Source organism: Scyliorhinus torazame, chromosome 9, assembly GCF_047496885.1.
Source record: "Scyliorhinus torazame isolate Kashiwa2021f chromosome 9, sScyTor2.1, whole genome shotgun sequence".
Taxonomy (NCBI): domain Eukaryota; kingdom Metazoa; phylum Chordata; class Chondrichthyes; order Carcharhiniformes; family Scyliorhinidae; genus Scyliorhinus; species Scyliorhinus torazame.
The window spans coordinates 166,260,871-166,280,918 of record NC_092715.1 but is presented as its reverse complement, the minus strand read 5'-3'; the positions used below and the strand labels follow the sequence as shown (position 1 = coordinate 166,280,918).

The 20,048-nt window shown below is 43.1% G+C and overlaps 1 protein-coding gene across 5 annotated transcripts in view; it reads right to left on the bottom strand.

The window, feature by feature from the left end:
• The window catches only part of ercc6l2 (excision repair cross-complementation group 6-like 2), a 137,793-nt gene extending 120,356 nt beyond the window's left edge, over positions 1-17,437 (bottom strand). For all 5 annotated transcript variants that reach the window (XR_011949123.1, XM_072516736.1, XM_072516738.1 and 2 more), the window contains exons 1-4: positions 17,317-17,437; positions 14,678-14,763; positions 14,139-14,560; positions 11,620-11,739 (exon numbers count right to left, since the gene is read on the bottom strand). Coding sequence is in view for 4 of the 5 variants with exons in the window: in XM_072516736.1 (XP_072372837.1) it covers positions 11,620-11,739; positions 14,139-14,560; positions 14,678-14,726 (591 nt within the window). In the remaining variant the exon portion in view is untranslated. The remainder of the gene's footprint in view (positions 1-11,619; positions 11,740-14,138; positions 14,561-14,677; positions 14,764-17,316) is intronic.
• Between the last annotated feature and the right edge of the window lie 2,611 nt (positions 17,438-20,048).

Sequence of the window (20,048 nt, the reverse complement as noted above, 5' to 3'; positions counted from 1 at the left end):
CGCAGTTGGGGCAGCCCAATCCTGCGCATGCGCAGTTGGCTGCGCCATCCTGCGCATCCGCGGGGAACGTCTTACGCATGCCTCACCAACATGGAGCCGGTGTTCTGGGGCTGCGCGCGGAAGGAGGTAGGCCCGGCGGCGGGGGGGGTGGCGCGATCGCGGGCCAGACCCCATCGGAGGCCACCCCGGTGAAGGAGCCGGAGCCACCCCCACCCCACCCACCCCCCCACAGGGGTGGACGGCGCCGGCGGGAACCTTTTGTGTCGTAGCGGCCGTTAGGCCCATCCGGCCGGCGAATCGCCGCTCGCCGGTTCTCCGAGAAGCCCGGTGCGAATCGCGCGCCGCTGGTTTCCGGGGGTGGGAGAATCGCGTGCGGGGATCGGGGCGGCGTGGCGCAATTCACCCGGCGCCCCTGCAATTCTCCCACCCGGGGGGGGGGGGGGGGGGGAATAGCGCCCATGATTAACAGTTAAGTAATGAAGGTGGGTGGGGTTAGGTTGGTGAGTTTCAAACAGAAAATCAGGAAGTCTGGATTTCCCCACAGATTCGCTACTTAGAAGCCAGCTATATTGACAAGCTTGGCTTTTCAGTCGGGATGGGTACACTTTGGAGCAGATTGCAGGGTCAGGTAGATTTGATCCTTCAAATACTTAATGGTTAGGGAGAAAGCACTCTTGCTCCTCCTGACCCAAAAGCAAAAAGCAGTGCTGTAAATGCACTCATCTTCTCTCCCCACGCTATCACCACCTCACACTAGCTGCTGGGATTTCCACACCTGGGAAACACAGCTGTCCACTTTGAATTTTTCAAACCAGGTTAAATCAGAGGCTGCCAGCTCATTAAAATATATGAACTATCTAAAAGCAACGTACTGCGAATGCCAGAGATCTGAAATTAAAAAAGTGCTGGAAAAACTCAGCAAGATTGGCAGCATCTGTGGAGGGAGAAAAACAGAGTTAACATTCAGTCCAATTTGACTCATTGGACTAGATTGTCTGATCTCCCCACGCACGGCTTGTTTGTTGCCAGCAGGAGACAGCCCGCCATTGGCCGGCGGTGGACCAGCTGCTGTAAATGGAATTTTCCATTGAATTCACGCCACATAGCCGGGAAACCCATGACAGGGGTGCACCGTGGGCCAGACCGGAAGATCCCGCCAGTGTGAACAGCCAGACGATCTCGCCCATTAACGCTGTTTCACTCAAGCTGCAGTTAGAAGACAGTTGCACACTATCCCTGTAAACAGCTGGAATTTGTTATACCATTTACATGGCGAAGGAATATCTTCTAGATGCATATGCTATACCTCACCTTCTAAATAAGGTATAGAGTCCCCATTTCAGTTGCCTTCACAGTGACGCAAATAACCATAATAGCTAGAAATCATTAAGTCAGCAATTAGTAGGGAGACGAAAATCACAATCTCCAAGGAAGCTGTACTTAGCATATTATTGAAACTGTAGGCTGACAGTCCACAGGTCCTTATGGGCTTCATCCTACATTTTTAAAAGAACTGGCTGGTGAGATAGTTGATGCGTTGTTTTTAATTTTCCAAAATTCACTAGGGTTCAGGGAAGATTCCATTGTATTGGGAAATACCTAATGTCCCTTTATTCAAAAAAGGGAGGGGGACAGGAAACAAGAAATTATAGACCAGTTAGCATAACATCGGTCATAGGGAAAATTGTAGACGTCATTATTAAAGATGTTATAGCACGGCACGATAATAAAACAGAGTCAACATAGTTTTATGCACTCATCAGGCCAATCACAAGAATACCAATGTAAAGGGAAAGAACAACTTTATACTGTATGAAAACAGTGCTGATTGGTTAGCAAGTAGAATTTGATTGGTAAAGGTGATGCCGTGGAGAATTCCCCAGTTAATGGTGACTGACAGCTACCAAGCATTGTTCGAAAATTTTAACTAGGCAGCTTGATTCTGATTGGTGAAGGCATTCCCTGAGGGACGAAACAGCGAATGGCTATCACGTATTTTGTTAGCTGAAACAGGTGCAATGTGTGTATATGTTCTTTCTGTCTGAAAATAACAGGGTCCTATGCATTAACATATGTAGCTTCCTATACACACAAATGCACCACACTGTGCAATTTAAGGTTGTCAGTGTTAAGTAATGGGTTAAGAGACATTGCAATTAGTTGTCTCATTTATGTTACGTATCCATTAATTGACACTGATATGTAAAGGGGCTTCAGGTGGCCTCTGGGAGGTGATGTATAGTGAGAGTTTTGTGCAAAGGCTGTTGGAAGGAAATAAATGTGTGTTTGTGAAAAAGGAACAGAACTTTAGACTCTTCATATCACAGCTACTAAAACGTCTAACAATTGGTAGCAGAGGATGGTTGCTCTGTAAATGTGAAGGGTTGAAAGATACAACTTTTCCAGATCAAACCAAGGAGTGAGTGAGAAAAAAAAAAGGGATATGTGGCTGAACTGAGGATAAAGATGGCTGGATATGACTATCCTCCCTTATTTTCTGAAAGGGAATTGTACGACCAATGGAGAAGTGCAGTAGTTATGAGGACTAAGGTAACTGCTTTGGGAAAGAGAAAACAAGGTATGGCATTGTCTCTTTCTCTACCATATGGCAGTAAAATCCGAAACAAAGTGCTTTCTGAGCTGGAATTGGAAGAGTTAGACTCAGAAGAAGGTCTGGAGACTTTATTACATTATATGGATAAGATTAATAAGAAAGATGACTTGTTAAGTGCGTATGAAGTATGGTCGGATTTTGAGAAATTCCGGAAAATGGAGGACATCTCCATGGAAAACTATATAATGGAATTTGGCAGACTATATAAAAGACTGCAGAAACACAACCTGGAATTTCCAAAGTCTGTGTTGGCCTTTAAATTACTTGACTGTGCTACAGTGAGCAACATGGATAGGCTCCTGGTTTTGACAGGAGTTCAGTTTACTGATAAGGATACCTTATTCGAACAGATGACAAAAGCTTTACAAAAGTTTCTGGGGAAACATTCCATTCCGGTGGCTCTGATGACCCAAATAGGTCAGCCTGCAATAAGGCAGAATATGGAAGATACTCTAGTAACAGGATGGCGAAATCGTATGGCTACGAACAGGGCTCAAGACTAAAGACGGAGACCAAGACAAGGAAATTATGAAGACATAAACCCAGTTAGAACCTACAATAGGAAGATGAACCCCAGAAATGCACGGGGCATGATAAATCGATGTTTTCGATGTGACTCTCAATACCATTATGCTCTCAACTGTCCAACTCATTATGATAGAGTGTTTGAAGCGACACATGACACGGAAGAGTCAGAAGAGGAAAAAGATAGTGACCAGAAAGAAGGCATTGTCCTATTGACAAGAGGTTTTACGCCGGTAATGAGGGTGTTGGTTGCAGAATCCTTCAACTGTGCTGTATTGGACAGTGGCTGCACATCTACTGTGTGTGGAATTGACTGGTTAAAATGTTACCTGGACTCTTTGAATGCTGAAAATCATAACAAGGTTAAGGAATTTGAAAGTTCCACAAGTTTCAGGTTTGGGGATGATAATACTCTGAAGTCGCTGAAAAGAGTGGTGATCCCTTGCAATATTGCCGGAGTGAATCATTTCATTAGCACAGATGTTGTAGCAAGTGAGATACCTTTGCTTCTGAGCAGACCGTCGATGAAGAAAGCACACATGAAACTGGATATGGAACAGGATAAGGCAACAGTTTTTGGAAAGACGGTGGACTTACAATTTACAGTCAGGACACTATTGTATTCCATTACTGACAAATAATTTTTCAAGTAGAGTGGTTAAGGATGTGTTAATGGCAGTTGAAAATGGGACTTTAGCTGATAAAAAGCTTGTGGTATTAAAACTGCATAGGCAATTTGCACATCTGTCTCCTCGGAGGCTGAAAAATTCATTAAAGGATGCAGGGGTAAGGGATGACGACTATACTAAACGGATAGAACAGGTTAGTGACCGCTGTGATGTTTGTAGGAAGTACAGAAGGACACCAGCATGACCGATAGTAACCCTACCTTTGGCCAGGGATTTTAACGACATGTGGCCATGGACCTTAAGATCTGGGATGAAGCAAATAATATATTTATTTTGCATTTTGTAGATTTAGCAACCAGATTTAGTCAATCAACGATTGTACGAAGTAAAGAAAAGAGAGCAATTCTGGATTAAATCGTGAAAAAATGGATAGGGACAAGAATGGGTCCACCGGCAAAATTCCTTACGGACAATGGGGGAGAATTTGCTAATGATGTGTTTAGGGATATGTGTGAAAACATGAATATCAGAGTTATGAATACGGCTGCAGAAAGCCCATTTAGTAATGGTGTCTGTGAAAGAAATCATGCTGTCATCGATGACATGCTTCGGAAAATTTTGGCAGATCAACCAAATTGGGGGCTAAATTCAGCTTTAGCATGGGCAGTACATGCAAAGAATTCATTGCAGATGGTTGGGGGCTATAGTCCTCATCAATTAGTGTTTGGTAGAATCCTAAAATTCTGTCCATTTTGGATGACCAGCCTCCAGCTTGGGAGGGGACTACAATTAGCTCTGGTTTTGCTGAACATTTAAATGCATTACATGCATTTTTTGGAAGCAGAAGTCTCTGAAAGAATTCACAGAGCTTTAAGACATAACGTACGGCCATCAGATGCCGTTTTTCAGCAAGGAGGCGTGGTATACTACAAGAGAGATAATTCTAATGAATGGAAAGGCCCAGGGAAGATCATAGGCATAGATGGCAAAACAATTATTTTGCAACATGGTAATCAAAATAATGGGTACAGATTACAAATTTTCAAACTTAGACAGAGCAGACAGAAATGACGAGGAACCAGAGTCATCTGGTCCGCATGTGTTACAGAACTATGAAGACCAATTAACTGATATAGACAGGGTGTCTGTGGAGGAACACAACACTTCTGATGAATTAGAACAGGCCATTTTTCCGAAAGGGCAACTGCCAAAGGTTGGTACAAAAGTGACATACTTGCCTAAAGGGTCTAGTCAATGGAAGGATGCAACTGTTATTAGTAGAGCAGAGAAGGCCACTGGAAAGTATAAACATTGGTTGAATGCACAGCATTCAAGGGAAGGAGTCAAGACAATGGATTGTGAAAACGAAGTTCAAAAATGGAGGGCACAGAAACGCAGTGCCAGTTCAGATAGTACATCGGATAGTGAACAGGTCCGCAGGAAAAGGTCGAGAACTATTGAAAGGATATCCCACAGCAGAAGGGAAAGATCAAGCAGTAGCAGTACAGAACGAGATACCAGGCGGGAGAGGGGACGTAGTTTATCAAGATCTCGGAACATAAGACTACAAATACTAATAGGAGTAGAAGCCCACATGCACGTGAGGTTTTGGTGGCTTCAAATAAATTAGATGAAAAAGTTATCAAAGAAGCTAAACAGCAAAAATTGCATAGTTGAGTGAATTTGGGGTATACAGGGAAGTACCGGATAGGGGACAAAGAGCTCTATCCCATAGATGGAATTGCACGGAAAAGGTTCTTTCAGATGGAACTTATAAGGCAAAGGCCAGAATTGTGGCAAGGGGATTTGAAGAAAACTTAGAAGATCAGGATTTAAGGGTAGATTCACCTACAGCAGGAAAGGTTATCTTAAAGATCTTCTTGGCTCTATTAGCCACAAAGGCATGGGAATGCAAATCTATAGATATAAAAGCTGCCTTTTTGCAGGGCCATCAGCTCCGTCTTCCTAAAGAAGCAACTAACACAGAAGGGGTACTCTGGAAGTTGAAAAATGTGTATATGGACTAAATTATAAGAACATAAGAACTAGGAACAGGAGTAGGCCATCTGGCCCCTCGAGCCTGCTCCGCCATTCAATGAGATCATGGCTGATCTTTGTGGACTCAGCTCCACTCTCCAGCCCGTACACCATATCCCCGAATCCCTTTATTCTTTAGAAAGTTATCTATCTTTTTCTTAAAAACGTTTAAAGGAGCCTCAACTGCTTCACTGGGCAAGGAATTCCAGAGATTCACAACCCTTTGGGTGAAGAAGTTCCTCCTAAACTCGGTCGTAAATCTACTTCCCCTTATTTTGAGGCTATGCCCCCTAGTTCTGCTTTCCCCGACCAGTGGAAACAACCTGCCCCCATCTATCCTATCTATTCCCTTCATAATTTTATATGTCTCAATAAGATCCCCCCGCATCCTTCTAAACTCCAATGAGTACAGTCCCAGTCTACTCAGCCTCTCGTCATAATCTAATCCCCTCAACTCTGGGATCAACCTAGTGAATCTCCTCTGCACTCCCTCCAATGCCAATATGTCCTTTCTCAGGTAAGGAGACCAAAACTGAACACAATACTCCAGATGTGGCCTCACCAACACCTTATACAATTGCAGCATAATCTCCCGAGTCTTGAACTCCATCCCTCTAGCAATGAAAGACAAAACTCGATTAGCCTTCTTAATCACCTGTTGCACCTGCACACCAACTTTTTGCGACTCGTGCACCAGCACACCCAGGTCCCTCTGCACAGCAGCATGTTTTAACATCTTACCGTTTAAATAATAATCCATTCTGCTGTTATTCCTCCCAAAATAGATAGCCTCACACTTGGCAACATTGAATTCCATCTGCCAGACCCTAGCCCATTCACCTAACCTATCCAAATCCTTCTGCAGACTTCCGGTATCCTCTGCACTTTTTGCTTTACCACTCATCTTGGTGTCGTCTGCAAACTTTGACACATTGCACTTGGTCCCCAACTCCAAATCATCTATGTAAATTGTGAACAACTGCGGGCCCAACACTGATCCTTGAGGGACCCCACTAGTTACAGGTTGCCAACCAGAGAAACACCCATTTATCCCCACTCTCTGCTTTCTGTTAGTTAACCAATCCTCTACCCATGTTACCACTTTACCCTCAATGCCATGCATCTTTAGTTTATGCAACAACCTTTTGTGTGGCACCTTGTCAAAAGCTTTCTGGAAATCCAGTTATACCACATCCATTGGCTCCCCGTTATCTACTGCACTGGTAACGTCCTCAAAAAATTCTACCAAATTAGTCAGACATGACCTACCCTTTATGAACCCATGCTGCGTCTGCCCAATGTGACAATTTCCCTCCAGGTGCCCCGCTCTTTCCTCCTTAATGATAGATTCCAGCATTTTCCCTACAACCGAAGTTAAGCTTACCGGCCTATAATTACCCGCTTTCTGCCGATCTCCTTTTTTAAACAGTGGTATCACGTTTGCTACTTTCCAATCCTCTGGGACCACCCCAGAGTCTAGTGAATTTTGATAAATTATCACTAGTGCGTTGACAATTTCCCTAGCCATCTCTTTTAACACTCTGGGGTGCATCCCATCAGGGCCAGGAGACTTGTCTACCTTTAGCCCCATTAGCTTGCCCAATACTGCCTCCTTAGTGATTACAATCATCTCAAGGTCCTCACCTATCATATCTTTATTTCCATCAGTCACTGGCATGTTATTTATGTCTTCCACTGTGAAGACTGACCCAAAAAACCTGTTCAGCTCCTCAGCCATTTCCCTGTCTCCTGTTATTAAATCTCCCTTCTCATCTTCCAAAGGACCAATATTTACCTTAGCCACTCTTTTTTTGTCTTATATATTTGTAGAAGCTTTTACTATCTGCTTTTATGTTCTGAGCCAGTTTACTTTCATAGTCTACCTTACTCTTCTTTATGGCTTTTTTAGTAGCTTTCTGTTGTCCCCTAAAGACTTCCCAGTCCTCCAGTCTCCCACTAATTTTTGCCACTTTGTATGTTTTTTCCTTCAATTTGATACTCTCCCTCACCTCCTTAGATAGCCACGGTCGATTTTTCCCCTTTCTACCGACTTTCTTTTTTGTCGTTATGAACCTTTTCTGAACACTGTGAAAGATCGCTCGGAAGGTTCTCCACTGTTCCTCAACTGCTTCACCATGAAGTCTTTGCTCCCAGTCTACCTTAGCTAAATCTTCTCTCATTCCATTGTAATCGCCTTTGTTTAAGCACAGAACACTAGTGTTTGATTTTACCTTGTCATCCTCCAACTGTATTTTAAATTCCACCATATTGTGATCGCTCCTTCCAAGAGGATCCCGAACTATGAGATCATTAATCAATCCTGCCTCATTACACAGGACCAGATCTTGCACCGCTTGTTCCCTTGTAGGTTCCATTACATACTGTTCCAGGAAATTATCCCGGACACATTCTATAAACTCCTCAAGGCTGCCTTTACCAACCTGGTTAAACCAATCGACATGCAGATTAAAATCTCCCATGATAACCGCTGTACCATTTCTACATGCATCCATTATTTCTTTACTTATTGCCTGCCCTACCATCCTGTTACTATTTGGTGGCCTATAGACTACTCCTATCAGTGACCTTTTCGCCTTACTATTCCTAATTTCCACCCAAATTGATTCAACCTTGTCCTCCATAGCACCAATATCATCCCTTACTATTGCCCGGATGCCATCCTTAAACAACAAAGCTACACCCCCGCCCTTACCATCCATTCTATCCTTTCGTATAGTTTGATACCCTTGGATATTTAACTCCCAGTCGTGACCATCTTTTAACCATGTTTCAGTAATGGCCACTAAATCATAGTCATTCACGTTGATTGCGCCATCAACTCATTCACCTTATTCCGTATACTACGAGCATTCAGGTAAAGTACACTTATGCTGTTTTTTATGTCTTTGTTATGAATCCTAACACCTTGATCAGTAACTTTTCGCAAATTATTTTTCCTCTTACCCTTTCTCCTAATTTTCCTCGTCTTTGAACCCATATCTCTACATAATAACCCGTCACGTAACCTGCTGCCTTGCTCTCCATTAACCATTATACTGTCCATAGCTTTCCCCTTCCCTTCCCCCCAACTTGCTAGTTTAAAGTCCTTGTGACCAAGCTATTTATCCTATTCGCTAGAACACTGGTCCCAGAATGGTTCAGGTGAAGACCGTCCCAACGGTAAAGGTCCCTCCTGCCCCAGTACTGATGCCAATGCCCCATGAAATGGAATCCCTCTTTCCCGCACCACTCCTTTAGCCACGTGTTAACTTCCCTAATTTTCTCAACCCTATGCCAATTGGCACTTGGCTCGGGTAGTAATCCAGAGATTATAACCCTGGAGGACCGGTTCTTTAATTTAGTCCCTAGTGTTTGATAATCCCCAAACAGGTCCTCTTTCTATGGTCTTACCCATGTTGTTAGTCCCAACATGGACCACAACAACTGGATCCTCCCCCTCCCTCTCCAAAATCCTTTCAAGCCGATCAGAGATGTCCCTCACCCTGGCACCGGGCAGGCAACATACCATGCGGGACTCACGATCTGGCTTACAAAGGATGCCATCAATCCCCCTAATTATAGAATCCCCTACAACTACCACTTGTCTTTTTGCTCCCCCCTCTTGAATGGCTTCCTGTACCACAGTGCAGTGGTCAGTCAACACATCCTCCCTACAGCCCTCGTCCTCATCCACACAGGGAGCAAGTACCTCATGCTTGTTGGACAAGGTCAAGGGCTGAGGCTCAACTCCTAAACTCAGGATCCCCCTACCTGCCTCCCTTGCAGTCACACCACTCTGTTCCTGACCACTGACCGAATTAACAGTACTTATTCTACCGGGTGTGACTGCCTCCTGAAACAAAGCGTCCAGGTAATTTTCCCCCTCCCTGATGTGCCGCAGTGTGTGCAGCTCGGTCTCCAGCTCATCAATTCTGAGCCGAAGTTCCTCAAGCAGCCAACACTTGCTGCAGATGTGGTCACTGACGGTCTCAATGGGATCCACCAGTTCCATCATCATACAGCAACAGCACATCACCTGTCCAGCCATATTAAACTAGTTAATTAATTTAAATTATTTTTTTATTTTTTTAATGCACCTAGAGTCTGGTATTTTTAGGTAAGGTCAGTTTTGTTCAAGTTAGGCTGTTGCCAGTTGAAAGCAGATCCTGCAATGTTTTACTGTCACTATAAAGGAAATCTTTCTGGCATTTTTATGATGCATGTCGATGATTTTTTGTGGGGTGGGACTTTGAAGCCATTGTAATCTCTGGTTTGAGGAAAGAATTCAGGGTTGGAAGTCAGAATTCAGGGTTGGAAGTCAGGCTTCCGGTGCATTTAAATATATTGGACTGGAAATTGGACAGACTAAGTTAGGGGCAACTTTACGTCAGCAATCTTATTTGGAAAGCATCAGCCCAATAGCAATTAGTCGTGGCCGAGTTTCACAAAAAGACGCAATGGTTTCAAAGATAGAAAAAGAGCAACTGCGAAGTTTAATTGGGCAACCTAACTGGTTAGGTAGACAGACTAGACTGGACGTGAGTTTTGATGTCTTAGAGTGGAGTACAAAAATGAATGATCCCAAAGTGGAAGACATAATAAGAGCAAATAAAGCGTTGGGTTAACTAAAAATGCAGGAGTGTGTTTTGAAGTTCCTGGTTTTAGGTGACCGTAGGCACTTGAAACTCATAATTTATAGTGATGCGTCCTATGCAAATTTATGTGATGGGGTTTCAAGCGCAGGAGGTTTTATAATTGTCCTTTTGGGGAACAATGGTAAACGTTGCCCGCTTGTGTGGGAAACAAAAAAAATAAGAAGAGTGGTAAAAAGCACTTTGGCTGCTGAGACGTTAAGCCTTGTAGAGGCGGTGGATATAGCCTTTTATATAAGTATGATATTGACAGAAATTTTGGGATTAGGGGATCTGGGTAATATACCTATTGACTGTCACATTGACAATAATGTGGATTTTCCCTGTGGGAAAATGTGCACTCTACAAAAAGTGTCAATGAAAAGAGGTTACGGATAGACATCGCAAGTTTGAAGCTGATGTTGGACAGAGGGGAAATAACAAAAATTAAATGGGTTGACAGGAGCTATCAACTGTCAGACTGTTTTACGAAAAGAGGGGCAAGTTCACAGAAACTTTTGGATATTGTTAATGAAGGGCGCTTGTTTCTGTGACTGTTTTTTTGTTTTGTTTTTCTTTCTCGTCCAAACAAAAAAAAGGGGAGGGGGGAAATCATGGGTGTGTTTTTGAGTTTCTTGAAATTTTGTTTTCACCTCATTTTTTTTTCTCCGAGGAAGGAGAGTCATGGGTTAAGAGACATTGCAATTAGTTGTCTCATTTATGTTAAGTATCCAATAATTGACACTGATATGTAAAGAGGCTTCAGGTGGCCTCTGGGAGGTGATGTATAGTGAGAGTTTTGTGCAAAGGCTGTTGGAAGGAAATAAATGTGTGTTTGTGAAAAAGGAACAGAACTTTAGACTCTTCATATCACAGCAAATAAAACGTCTAACAGTCAGTTGGGCTCACAGTTGGTGGGTTTAGAAGATTTTTTGTTAAAAAGGTCCAATACAATAACTATCTTATCAGGACACAGAATCTATAATGGTTGTAAAAAGAAAATAATTTTTCAACAAATCCAATATGGACAGTGATTCAAAGACTCAACAAGAAAATGTTTGCAATTCATACCATTAATGGCAACTTCTTAGGGTTAATAAATAATTTCCCAGCATCAAAACAAAATGAATTCTTTTGAAGAAAAAGTGCAATTTTCAACAAGATACAGGCAATAAAAGATTACTTTGTCATTGATTGCTTTTGATTCCTTCTTCATGGTCTTCAGTACAAACTTGGGCATGTTATTTTCAATATCCTCTCGAGTCCCTGTTTTATGCAGCACGGCTGCTAGAAAGGAAATAACCTGTGGGAAGAAACAGTTCACCAAGTTGATTATATTTTAAGTGAACAATACAACCATCCCCATCAATTCCTCTTTTACAGAAGAGAAATATTGTTGCCGATATATCAGTAATTCTACTAAAAACAAAATATCTCAATGTTAAATTCATGACCAGTGGAGAGGAACTTTCTCCCTTCAGCTAATTTTTAATGTAGTCAGCTAGATATGGTTCAAATATGGACATAACGGACTCTGTACTTGATTTGCAGGCAGACTGCACAAAAGCAGGTTAAACTGGATTTGGAATCAACACTAGTTATCTGCATTATAAATTTTGTAATTTAACCCTTGTGAAAAATAGGGATATTAGGTTTTTCTTTCCCAACCTGCTTGGATTCTCTTCCTTCCATCTCGTACTTTCTTGATCCTTGTTCATCAATTACTTCCTATTTCACAAATCCCATCCCTTGACCCAACTCCCTGGCTGCTGTTCTCCTGCTGATACCACAAAAGGTACCCCTTCAGGTTAGGCCGGTGGTTTCAATTGATTCCGCTGTTCGTATCTTGCATCACTAACATTATGGTGCTGGCGACTGGCTTTCCCAGAGCAGTTATCCATGCTGCCTTGTTATCCAAACCTGGTGCAAAGCCTATTGATTTCAGTCACTGGACACTGATCTCTTCAACTCTGGATTCGCTTCAACCACCTCTGCTAGGATCTTACTGCCCGTTCATAAAGCAATGTCATACAAAATGTCAATTCCTTATAAACAAAGGTCTTACCATTCAGTCTCAATCTTATTATTTTAATTTAATCTTTCAAGGGATGTGGGTGTCACTGGCTAAGCAAGCATTCCACTGCCCATTCCTTATTACCTTGGGATGGTGGTGGTGAACTGCCTTCTTGAACTGCTGCAGGTACACTCAAGGTGCTGCTATGGAGGAAGTTCCAGGGTTTTGACTCAGGGACAGTGAAGGAACAGTGATATAGTTCCAAGTCAGGATGGCGAGTGGCTTTGAGGGGAACTTGCAAATGGTGGTATTCCATGTATCTGCTGTTCATGTCCTTTTGGCCCAGGTCACGGATTTGGAAGGTGCTGCCGAAGAAGTCTTGCTGAGTTGCTGCAGTGCATTTTGTAAATGGGTCACACTGCCATCAACATACACTGGTGGTTGAAGAATTGAATGCTTAAGGTGATAAGGTGGTACATGTGGAGCCGCTCAAGTGGGATTATTTAGTGGCTGACACCTGGATGGTGTTGCGCTCGAGTGTTGCTGCAGCGGCACTCACCAGGTGGTCCCGACCTCTTGACCTGTCCTTGTAACCACAGTATTTATATGGCTGGTTCATTCTGATCAATGGTAACCACCAGGATATTGTATGGAATTCAGAATGGTAACACCACTGAATTTCAAGGGGAGAGGATTACAATAATCATTGCCTGCAATTGTGTGGCACAAATGTTACTTGCCCAAGCTTGAACATTCAGAGATATGGCACCAGTACAGAAGGAGGCCATTTGGCCCATCGAGTCAATCCAGACTCTCTGAAACAGCACCCTACCTAGGCCCACTCCCCCACCCTACCCCTGTAACGCCACCCAACCTGCATCTTTGGACACTAAGGGGTAACTTATCATGGCCAATCCACCTAACCTGCACATCTTTGGACTGTGGGAGGAGACTGGAATACCCAGAGGAAGCCCACGCAGACATGGGGAGAATGCGCAAACTCTGCACAGTCACCCAAGGCCAGAATTGAACCCAGTGCTGTGATGCAGCAGTATTAACCACTGTGCCACCGTGCTGCTCCAGGTCTTGCTGTGTTTGGGACATGGACTGCTTCGGTATCTGAGGCGTTGTGAAAGGTGCTGAACATTGCACAACCATCAGCAAACATCCATAGTTCTGAAGAAGTCATAATGAACTCAAAACATTAACTTTATTTCTCACTCGACAGATGCTGCCAGACTTGCTGAGTTTTTCCAGCACTTTGTTTATTTCAGACGTCCAGCATCTGTAGTATTTGGATTTTATTTTAGTTGGTAATCTGACACGCGTCATAATTTCAAAGGATACATCTTACACCAGACTTCATTAGGTTTGTAATTTATGCTGGTTTTACTACTTTGTTAAAAAGCTTGTTTAGTATTTGAAATATCATGTACTTTCTTCTTTCATGGTGGTGCAAGTATCCTTCGCTTCCAATTGTCTACCCATAAAGCAGATTTCAAGAAACAGATATAACTTCGGCAAGTCTGACTTTAGTGCACATTAAACTGAACTTCCCAGAAAAGGTTTGCTTTTGGTGCAAATACTGCAATAAAGAAAACAAGCCAACTTGGAGATGGACTGATAGTAGTGCTGCAGTTGGGGCTATGAGGAACTAAGTTGGCAAATTACGTAGTAAGATGAATTACCTGAACAGTTTTTCCAAGTCCCATGTCATCGCCAAGGATACATCCTCCACCACGAAAGTAATGTCCAGAAATGAACTGGACGCCATCTCTTTGGTAGTCTCGCAAGTATCTGTTAATAGTACACGGCACATACATACTGCCATCAGACAATTTGAAAGAGACCTTGGGGCCAGGTGCCTTTTTGTCATGGAAGAAGGGCTTCTCCAAATCATCATCATCAAATATTAAACCTTTCCGAAATTCACTTTTGCTTTTTCTTTTGAGTGTGCTCACTGCCACGGTCTCTTCACCAAAGTTGGAAAACCTTACTATTGCCACTGTTTTTCCATCTTCGTCTGTAGAAATTGACTTTATTGTGGCCTCGTATAGCTTCTCATCTCCGGGAAAGGGGGCAAAAACCTGATCACCAACAAACCAGTTTTCTGAAAATTAAGAAATCCGGCAGAATGTCAGCCATATGGAAATAGCTGCAGAGCAATTATTAAATGCAGGTAGGAAACAAAATTATCTTTTAACTATGCAAAGGTTGCCAGGCCTACCTGCTCTGGTATTGATGTTTGATTCAGAGGTTGAGGTACTTAGTTCCATTTGTGGAAGAACTTTTCAATGCATGGGTTTTCCAGCACTATAATAAACCACAAATACAATTTTACTAATCTCTATTTTCTGGCAATTCACATCAATATCCTATTTGCTCTCTTGCCATACACCCTGCCATTGATTTCACTGATCGCTGGCACCAGTACCCTCAAATTCATCGCCGATGTTGTTTTGTGGAGAATAATAGGGTTTACACTTAAGTTGTCATTGATTATTATTCCCATTTTATTACTTTGTATTTGACCACAGTAAACAACATGTTACTTACTTATCAGCCCAGCTCCCTAGTCTATCCATGTTCATGATTTTTTGGAATTGGAATACAAGACAATACAAATTACAGAAAGCGGAAAATCCCGGTTTTCATATTCAAGAGTAAGACCAAAATGATTCAGTACAAATAGATTTTAAGAGCCTTCTAGAATCACAACATCATAGAAACTGACATAACAGAAGGAGGCCAATCTGCTTTTCAAAGTGTCAGCTCAGTCGTACTTAGTGCCACAGCTCCACTTTCTGCCTTTTAAAAGGTTCTCAACCACAAGAAGTTGGCCAACTCCCTTCAAAAACTATTTATGGAATCAGCTTCAACATCTTTTGGGATAGAATGTCCTGGATCTTGACAACACTCATAGAAATGATTTCCCTTCATCGTCCCTTTAGATCTTTTTCCAATAATTTTGAATCCATGACTTCCAGTTCTTGACACTCACCGGAGAAATTCTTTCCGCCCCATTTACTCTATCAAAACCTGTCACCATCTTGAAAATCTATGTTTGGTCACCTCAATCTCCTCTGTTCCAAGGAGAACTGTCCTAACTTCTCCATTCTTTCATCATAACTGAAGTTTCTCATGCCTGGTAAACTTGCTCCGCCCCCATTCTAAGTCCAATACAACTTGCTGAATTGTGGTTCCCGATATATTCCAAAATGTTCGAGCCAAAACCTAACAGTGATTTATAAAGTTCCAGCAGGATCTATTTGCTTTTATATTCTATTCCTCTCATTGTATACCCAATTAACCCGTACACCTTTTCGACCAATATATTAACTTGCCTTGCCACCATTAAGCATTTATGTATATGGATACCTGTCTGCCCGTCTCAAAATAATGGCATTTATATCATATTGTCTTTTCACATTAGCACTCCTAACGTGAGTCACTTCAAACTTCTGTGAATTGAATGACATTTGACATTCTTTATCTTTTCACTATTTTGTCTACACCATCCTGCAGCCTATAAATGTCCTCATCATGTCTACAAAAAAATCATAATTCTGCTCCTTACAGCTCAGTCTAGGTCATTTAAAATAAATTTTAAATGAGGAATGGACTCAAAGTGACGATTGGAGAACAGCAATGCAAACCACCTCACAGTCATCCATTCATCGTCACCATCTGCATCCTGTTACTGAGCCAATTTTATATCCATGCTGCTAATTTCCCTTAATTCCATGGGCTTCCATTTTCTTCATAAACCACTTGTATGGCATTTTGTCAAATCCCTTCCACAGGTCAGTGTGCAACATCCGCTGTACTACCTTGATCGAACTTCTTTTCTGACTCACAAAATGCAAACAAGGTAGTCAGACATGATTTATGTGATCAAATCCTGCCATTTATGGGGGTTCACTGTGCACAACTTGGTTAGTGCATTTCCTCCATTTCAACAGTGACAGCACTTCAGAATGAACATTGCTGGCTTTAAAGCTTTTGAGACATCTAGGAGTCATGAAAAGGAACCTAATACACTCCCATTATTTTTTTTCCTTCATTTCTAATTCTTTCTCCCCTGAATTTCATACCATTTAGCCACTTTGTTCTCTTTCACACTTCGTCCCTAATGATGTAAAATAGAAACTTAGTTATCTTTACATGAGCTTACGAACCTCATTAGTAAATCCAAATTTACAACTTCACAAAGGTGGACAGGATTACTGAATGCAATCCCCTATAACATTGGGAAAAGTGGACACGATTACTGAATGCAATCCATGACCACATTGGGAAAAGTGGACAGGATTACTGATTGCAATCCCCTATCACATTGGGAAAAGTGGACAGGATTTCTGAATGCAATCCCTGATCACATTGGGAAAAGTGGACAGGATTACTGAATGCAATTCCCTATCACAGTGAGAGAAGTTGATTACTAAATGCAATCCCTGATCACTTTGGGAAAAATGGACAGGATTACTGAATGCAATTCCCTATCACCCTGAGAAAAGTGGACGGGATTACTGAATGTAATCCCTGATCACATTGGGAAAAGTGGACAGGATTACTGGATGCAATTCCCTATCACAGTGAGAAAAGTGGACAGGATTACTGAATGCAATCCCTGATCACATTGGGAAAAGTGGAGAGGATTACTGAATGCAATCCTGTTCACATTGGGGAAAAGTGGGCATGATCACGGAATACAATTCCCTATCACAGTGTGAAAAGGGGTCGGGATTACAGAATGCAATGCCCTATCGGAATGAGAATTGAGCTTGGACTCATTAGGATAAAATGATGAGTTCAGCCACCGTGAGGAAATGCAGCAGTCGGATGACTGGCCTCGACATGCCCTACCCCATTATGTGACTGTGCCTCTGTCTCAACTGTTGCCTCCACTTGATGCCGGGGGAACTTCTTCAGCAACGGCGGCAGCTACGTCACAAACCCCCGTGCGTTGCGACGGTCCGGAGGCGCCTTTCACCCGGAAGTACCTTTGGCAGCGCGGATCATGTGACCCGGTGCTGTATTTGTTGCACATGACATGATGGGTCAGTTAAATCCAACTTTCCCCACATGCGCAGAGGTTCTTTGTATGCCCTGAGCTAGGAGGAAGCCGCCTGCCTTTCAATTTTCCACTTCTGTTATTCATTTATTTGTTGACCCCAGGGCGAGTTGAGTTCATAGAACTTACAGTGCAGAAGGAGGCCATTCGGCCCATCGAGTCTGCACCTGCCCTTGGAAAGAGCACCCTACTTAAGATAAATGTTTGCCTTAAGCAGGGAAAATACCAAGTATCTACCGCACAGAATGTGGGTGGGAGCTCGAGCTCAGTTTGGAGTTGGAGTCAGTGAGAGAAGGAAGATTTGCATAGTTTGGAACCAGAGGAAGAAATCTACAGTAACTTTCATAGAAAACAATTGATTTGGCTTGGAGATGCCAGACGGTATTTGGGGTTTGAATTGAAAGCACCCAAAGGTCGGTGGGTGTAAGTCCAGAGTTCAGAAGGCAGAAGAAAAAAAGTGCCAAGATCAGTGGAGCAACTATGGACCAAGAGAATCGAGTTATTAGAAACCAGGGACATTTCCATGTTACAGTTGATTATTAAGGTTCCAGGGTGGGGAGGTGCAGGGCCACCAGCTATTCACAATGTGGAGAATGTGAAAGTGGGCTGAGTGTCAGCTGGTCTGTGAAAGCCTTCGGCCTCCCTTGCTACTGGAACCACATTGACCACAGTCCAAGAAGGTGGCTCACGACTACCTTCTGAAGAGCAATTAGGGATTGGCAGTAAATGCTGGCCTTGCTCACATCCTGTGAAAGAATCAAAAATAAACCCAGCTCTCCCACCATTATCTCCACCACCCTCTGGTCCCCCCCCCCCCCCCCCCCCAGCCTTTATAATATCCAGGACTGGATGAGCAGAAATTTATCCAGTTGAATATTGAGAAGACTGAAGCCATTGCCTTCTGACCCACCACAAGCTGCTTTGCAGACACTGACTTTACCCCCTCGTTGCCAGGGTCGCCAAACCCGGGGAGTAAATTAATGGGGCATTTTGGCTGGAGTGACCTACCCTCCGGGAATAAATTAATGGACACTTTGTATCTGCACTCGGGTGCGGATTGCTTGTCAACCTGTAAATGGATGGGGTTCTGGCAAAATTATGTGTGTGGAGGGGTCGCGAGGGAGGTTACTAATGGAAAACCAACATGTGCATGCAAGAGATTTGAATATCGCAAGTACAGAACAAATAACATCCCAGATGAATGTAACTATGAGGAGGTTTAGGGAAGGAATTCCAGAGCTGGAGCTCCACTAGTGGAGTAATTAAAATCGGGGATGCTGAAGAGCCCATACATAACTTTTTAAAAATAAAATTAGAGCATCCAATTCTTTTTCTTTTTTAATTATGGGGCATGGCTAATTCACCTACCATGCACATCTTTGGGTTGTAGGGGTGAGACCCACGCAGACATGGGGAGAATGTGTAAACTCCAAATGGACAGTGACCCGGGGCCGAGATCGAACCTCGGTCCTCGACGCTGTGAGGTAGCAGTGTTAATCACTGTGCTGCCCCTGAAGAGACCATAATAATATGAATACAGATATCTCAGAAGATTGTAGGGCACAAAGGAGATTACAGAGGTGAGGTCAAGAAAGGATTTAGAAATGTTATTGTTAAAATCAATACCAGACTGTTCATAATCTTGATGTCATAATTGTCCACAAGAGGAGTTTCCAAACACATACCCACCCCATCACCAAGATCACCTAGCTCCACCACTTTAATATCCCTGTCCTTCAGTCCATATGCTGACCCGAGTAAGCTTAAAATTCTCTTCTTCTCTTGTTCCCACACCAAGGCCAGAATTTTATATGAATGGAGGTGGCCAAAATGTCCAGTTGAAAAGTTAATGCCCGAGTCTGCCTCTGCTTGGTTGGGTTTGCCCACAAAGATTTAATATCCATCGGGTTGTTAATTGGTTCAGGCCAGATGTCCGCCCCCATCTGGAGCAAGTCTGGCCTCCGAGAGCAGCTGGTCAATCAAATGGCCTACAGCCTAGTCCTGGTAGTGTAATGAGGTGCAGTACCCACGACAGGCAGTCCCAAAAGAGACGCCATGCAGCTGATACCGACGCATTCCAAGATTTAGCTGGGGCCAGGCTGTAAGGATTCACCCAGCCCCAAAAAATGCCACAATGATGTGGATAGCACCTGCCACTGGTAAAATATCAGCGGTGGTGGGAAGATGTTTTAAATTGGTTCCCCCCCCCACCGCTAATAAAATACTTGCATAAGTGGTGGGCACGGCACCATCAGCATGGCACCTGACTTCCCCTCCCCCACCCCACCTGCCAGTCTGCTTGGGTGGGTAAAATTTTACTCCAAATCCCATACAGCTAATGCCCATGTGCAGGCTTTCCTATATTGGCTGCCAGTCAAGCAATACCTTGATTTTCAAATTTTCTTCCTTGTTTTCAAATTCCTCCATGGCCCTCCCCATCTCATATGTCCTTCAGCCCCACAATACCCTTAGATCTATGCACTCTTCAAATTCTAGCCTATTGAGCATTCCTAATTTTCATCAG